At 44.9% G+C, this 6,000-nt stretch overlaps 1 protein-coding gene across 1 annotated transcript in view; it reads right to left on the minus strand.

The window, feature by feature from the left end:
• LOC139367912 (ankyrin repeat and BTB (POZ) domain containing 2b) overlaps positions 1–5,112 on the minus strand; it is a 161,390-nt gene extending 156,278 nt beyond the window's left edge. The window contains exon 1 of the mRNA XM_071106296.1: positions 3,667–5,112. Within this exon, the coding sequence (XP_070962397.1) occupies positions 3,667–4,561 (895 nt within the window). The 5' untranslated portion in view covers positions 4,562–5,112. The remainder of the gene's footprint in view (positions 1–3,666) is intronic.
• Between the last annotated feature and the right edge of the window lie 888 nt (positions 5,113–6,000).

Raw genomic sequence — 6,000 nt, forward strand, 5'->3', positions numbered from 1 at the left:
GTACATGTCCAGGCCCGTCTGAAGTTTGCTAGAGAGCATTTGGATGATCCAGAAGAAGATTAGGAGAATGTCATATGGTCAGATGAAACCAAAATAGAACTTTTTGGTAAAAACTCAACTCGTCGTGTTTGGAGGACAAAGAATGCTGAGTTGCATCCAAAGAACACCATACCTACTGTGAAGCATGGGGGTGGAAACATCATGCTTTGGGGCTGTTTCTCTGCAAAGGGACCAGGACGACTGATCCGTGTAAAGGAAAGAATGAATGGGGCCATGTATCGTGAGATTTTGAGTGAAAACCTCCTTCCATCAGCAAGGGCATTGAAGATGAAACGTGGCTGGGTCTTTCAGCATGACAATGATTCCAAACACACCTCCCAGGCAATGAAGGAGTGGCTTCGTAAGAAGCATTTCAAGGTCCTGGAGTGGCCTAGCCAGTCTCCAGATCTCAACCCCATAGAAAATCTTTGGAGGGAGTTGAAAGTCCGTGTTGCCCAGCAACAACCCCAAAGCATCACTGCTCTAGAGGAGATCTGCATGGAGGAATGGGCCAAAATACCAGCAACAGTGTGTGAAAACCTTGTGAAGACTTACAGAAAACGTTTGACCTCTGTCATTGCCAACAAAGGGTATATAACAAAGTATTGAGATAAACTTTTGTTATTGACCAAATACTTATTTTCCACCTTATTTTGCTAATAAATTTATTAAAAATCCTACAATATGATTTTCTGGATATGTTTTTCTCATTTTGTCTGTCATAGTTGAAGTGTACCTATGATGAAAATTACAGGCCTATCTTTTTAAGTGGGAGAACTTGCATAATTAGTGGATGACTAAATACTTTTTTGCTGTACACTGTACACTGAGATTTTACTGAGTTACAGTTCATATAAGGAAATCAGTCAATTTAAATAAATTAGGCCCAAATCTATGGATTTCACATGACTGGAAACACAGATATGCATCTGTTGTTAACATGATACCATATTTTTAAAAAGGTAGTGGCGTGGATCAGAAAACCAGTCAGTATTTGTTATGAACACCATTTTCCTCGTGCAGTGCGACACATCTCCTTCACAGAATTGATCAGGCTGTTGATTGTGGCCTGTTGAATGTTGTCCCACTCCTCTTCAATGGCTATGCAAAGTGGCTGGATATTGGCAGGATCTGGAACACGATGTCGTAGACGTCGATCCAGAGCATCCCAAACAGCTCAATGGGTGACATGTCTGGTGATTTTGCAGGCCATGGAAGAACTGGGAGATTTTCAGCTCCCAGGAATTGTGTACAGATCCTTGCGACATTGAGCCGTGCATCATCATGCCAAAACATGAACAGATAGTGGCAGAAGAATGACACGACAATGGGCCTCAAGATCTCGTCGCAGTATCTCTGTGCATTTAAATTGCCATAGATAAAATCCAATTGTGTTCGTTGTCCATAGCTTATGCCTGTCCATGTCATAACCCCAACGCCACAATGGGGCACTCTGTTCACAACGTTCACAACGCTGTTCAAACCACTGTCTGCCATCTGCCCGGTACAGTTGAAGCTAGGATTCATCCGTGAAAAGCACACTTCTCCAGCATGCCAATGGCCATCGAAGGTGAGCATTTGCCCACTGAAGTCGGTTACGACGCCGAACTACATTCAGTTGAAGACCCTGGTGAGGACAATGAGTTCGCAGATGAGCTTTCCTGAGACGGTTTCTGACAGTTTGTGCAGAAATTCTTTGGTTGTGCAAACCCACAGTTTGTCTGGGTGGCTGGTCTCAGACTATCCCGCAGGTGAAGAAGCCGGATGTGGAGGTCCCAGGATGGTGTGGTTACACGTTGTCTGCGCTTGTGAGGCCGGTTGGACATTCTGCCAAATTCTCTAAAACTTTGTTAGAGAAGGCTTATGGTAGAGAAATTAACATTCAATTCTCCGGCAAAAGCTCTGGAGGACATTCCTGCATTCAGCATGCCAATTGCACGCTTCCTTGAGACATCTATGGCATTGTGTTGTGGCAAAACTGCACATTTGAGTGGCCTTTTATTGTCCCCAGCACAAGGTGCACCTGTGTAATGATCATGTTGTTTAATAAGCTTCTTGATATGCCACACCATTCAGGTGGATGGATTATCTTGGCAAAGGAAAAATGCTCACTAACAGGGATGTAAACAAATGTGTGCACAAAATATCTGTTTTTTGTTGTTGGTTTTTTACCTTTATTTAAATAGGCAAGGTTTAGAACTAATTCTAATTTTCAATGACGGCATAGGAACAGTGGGTTAACTTCCTTGTTCAGGGGCAGGACAACAGGTTTTCACCTTGTCAGCTCGGGGATCCGATCTGCAACTATTCGGTTCAACGCTCTAACCACTAGGCTACCTGCCGCCCCACTTCAGGTTATGAAACATGTTGCATATATTTTTTTTCCGTTTATTTTTTTAAAGACACTCGGGTCATTTGCATTTAACTATCATCTCGATGAAAACAGCTGGACGTAATGACATCACAAGCAAAAACCTACAGTGTCGAATAAAAATGTAGTGGCTGAAGTGTTTCCATTACCAATTTAAACAAATGGGGCATTAATAAATTGCTGACATCCTGTATGCCCTCCCATCTATCTGTTTCATGTCTCAGATAGCCAGCATTAAATGTGCCAACCACAATCCGTGCCATGGTGAAACTGGCACTCCTGTAGAGCTGTAATATTTGGATGGAGAAACTTCCCAGCCAACCAGAAACACAAGGCAAAGCAATTCAGGCATTCTTGAAAGTCAGGACAATCCTTGTCCTGTAATGATACATTGTTTTTCATAGTTGATAATATAGATTTTTGCAAGCAGTAGACATTTATACATGTGGAGTGGCGCTTATTAATTACGTGAAGACATCCCGTGCACTGCTTACTTTCAAAATTATTGAGCAATCATCACTTGTTCGAAAAACACCATTTGTCGCTATAAAGAAAGTTTGACAAAAGAAAATCTACCCCTGTCGAACAGATTAAAATGTCGTCAATCTTCAGAACGTTTCCATTAAACACAAGGCATTGCTTCTGTCTAATAAAACTAGGTCAATGGAAACCTGCCTAGTGACAGTCACTCAATCAGCCATGTCAGCTAACCATTTTTAGATTGATAAATTAGTCGAGCCAGTTATCATCACCAAATACTGACTGGCCACACAGGGCACATGCCCAGGGCCCCTGACCTCCTCGGGGCCCCCAATGATTTTGTTAGTCACTCTCACTCAAATATAATTAACATGGCATAAGTCATGGCAAAATAAGTACAATTACATGAAATGTGTTATAAAATTGCTAAATGTTCTCTCCACCCCATTGCATAATGTGTAGAGATGCAGAAGACCTGTTTAAATTTAGCAAAAATTGCTACTCACCACGCTCAACGTGTAGAATTGCAGGAAGTGTACTTTTTCTTACATTACTTACTCCACCGTCAAGAGCGGTGCTTGGTGGTGGGGAAACAGAGAGCTGGGCCTGGCAGCAACAACTTCAGTTGCAGCAGCAACTTAATTTAGAAGTATATAATTTTGAGCCCACTTTTATGCATTTTATAGTGCTTCCAACATTCATTCCACATTAGCTGGTCTACCTTTTGGGTACTTTGACAAACCCCTCTTGCCTTGAAGTGATAGAAATGTTCTTACCATTGGCGTTCTTGCCGCAGATGAGATGCTCATAGTGCTGCAGGACCCCCCACAGCTCCGCATCATTGTTCACCACCCCCTCCAGAGCTTCGACCGACACCGGGGCACAGCCTGACGCGGTGTCCACCCTGGAGTGCCCTCGCTCGGCCATCATTACCCGGGCGCCGGCCTCCTCCACCAGCGCCTCCATGCAGGCGGTAAGACAGATAGCCGCATACTCGTGGATGCGCACCGAGATGCGGGTGTCCACCATCCATCGAAAGAACCTTCCCACGGAGAAGGAGAGGCCGCAACGGTCAGATTTGCCCTTCCTCAGGAGCTCTCCGGCGCTCATACTGTACATGGAGATGGCCTTGACCGTGGCCGATATGCAGTGTTCGGCCAGAGCCCAGCTCAGCACCAGCCTCATGGCGCTCTGCACCTCGAAGCGAGTGCAACGGCAGTGCATGACGCTCAGCCTCTGAGCCTCCCTCGAAATGCGGATGAGGGCTCGGCGAAGGAGCGTGGACAGCCTCCGGACTGCCTCATTGGATAATGTCGGCACCGGAAACGCACTGGCACCGGTAACGTTCCCGGCTACTTTACGCAGTATCTTTCCCACCTCGTCTTCGGTCCAAGGGAACTCCTCGAGCTCCGGTAAACGGGGACACTTGGAGAAGATGTCCTCGGGATCCTCGGGCAGCACCGTGTTGACCGTGTCCCAGCTGTTGTTGCGACTGTTCATGGAGCCGGAGTAGTACCACCAGTTGCCCCGATGCGGAGCCGTCACGAACGGCTGTGAGTTGGACTTGGAGGACGAGAGGCTCAGGGACTTGCAGGAGTCCCCTGCCCCGTAGCCCGAGTCTAGAGTCAGGTCCTCCAGGGTCTTCATGTGGGCATTGCTCATCCCCGCCATAGTTAGATAGGTATTTTATATAACAAGGATGACGTTGTGAAGAAACTTTGGAGAATGTAATGGTTTACCTGGGAGTGACTGTAGTATACGACTCCAGTCGAAACTCACACGCAATCTGGTTCTACTGGTTTACGCAAAACTCTTTTCATGCGTGTCCATACATGTTCATTTGATCGTAACGCTAAACATGGCATTTATCAGAAGTATATTCTGTAATGTCTATGTTTTAAAGATATCTAAATCCTTTCATAAATCATAGATGGTATGGAAAATGAAACCATACTGTACGCTCACCCCCCTCTCTCCATATAGTGCCTGTCGCGCAGTGATATAAACTTTTCTCTCGGACTCCCCTCTCCCCGGGACTCCCAAAATTGTAGTCGAATTATTCCAATCCCTGCAAAAATCTGTTAATTCGGTAGTCCATCAACGGAAACCAGAAACTGCAAATCCGTTGAGAGAAAGGAAAGGGTTTTGGAAGGTTTTAAAATAAGGAAATCGTCTATCATCGCTTGCAGCGAGCCTAGTGCCCCACCAGAAACAGACTACTGCCGCACAGACGTAGACGAGGGGCTGGGATACACGCCTGGAAATTCCCAAACGCCAATCAGCAGCCGACAGAATTCTGAGATCCAATCAGCGATTGTTATACAGTACATTTACCTTTGGGTAAATACAGTATAAACGTTGTTTTTGCAACACATCACAATATATGGGCCAGGGGTAAACTAACATAAAATAGCAGGCGTAAAGTAGGTATCCTTCCTAGGTATTAGCCGCTCTAGCATGGTGGTGGAAAATGGTGTTTCATAAAGAAGGTACACTTATTTTCCCGTTTTTTTCAGCCTTCTCGCCATTAAATCTAGGTAGGGAGGAAATCGAAACCTTTGCAGCTTGAAGATAATGTTTTATGTACGAATCGGTCCCCGGGGGACATGAGCTGTCCAAAGGCTGATAGTGGAGATCACAGGTCGCTGGCACCTTAATTGCTGGAGGGCCAGCTGCCCAGGCTAGGTCAAGCTACAGTTCAGCTCCCCTGGATGGAGAGCATGTTGTGGGATTAAGAACCTATTCAAGGGCCCAACGATAGGGGAATGTATTGAGAATAAGAACCAAGCAGCCCTCCACTTGCCAGATCAATTTGCCTTGCTAGGGAATCGAACCGGCCACCTTTCGGCTACAAGTTAAACTACTTAGCCACTCGGCAACTACCAACAATGAATTTGTTTTACATGTTTTTCTAAACTTTAAACAGAATAAAGCATACTTAGGATGAACACCAAAACAGAACTATATGAGAACACTTTTGTGCCACAAAAATAATTTGTTACGTACCTCAATATGGCATTAGATGTTACCATTGAAATTACAATTTCTTACAAAGCCTCTGTATAAAATACAAGACTCTCAGAACCGTTTATGATTTCATATTATCAGTG

The sequence above is a fragment of the Oncorhynchus clarkii genome, chromosome 2, assembly GCF_045791955.1.
Source record: "Oncorhynchus clarkii lewisi isolate Uvic-CL-2024 chromosome 2, UVic_Ocla_1.0, whole genome shotgun sequence".
Taxonomy (NCBI): Eukaryota; Metazoa; Chordata; class Actinopteri; order Salmoniformes; family Salmonidae; genus Oncorhynchus; species Oncorhynchus clarkii.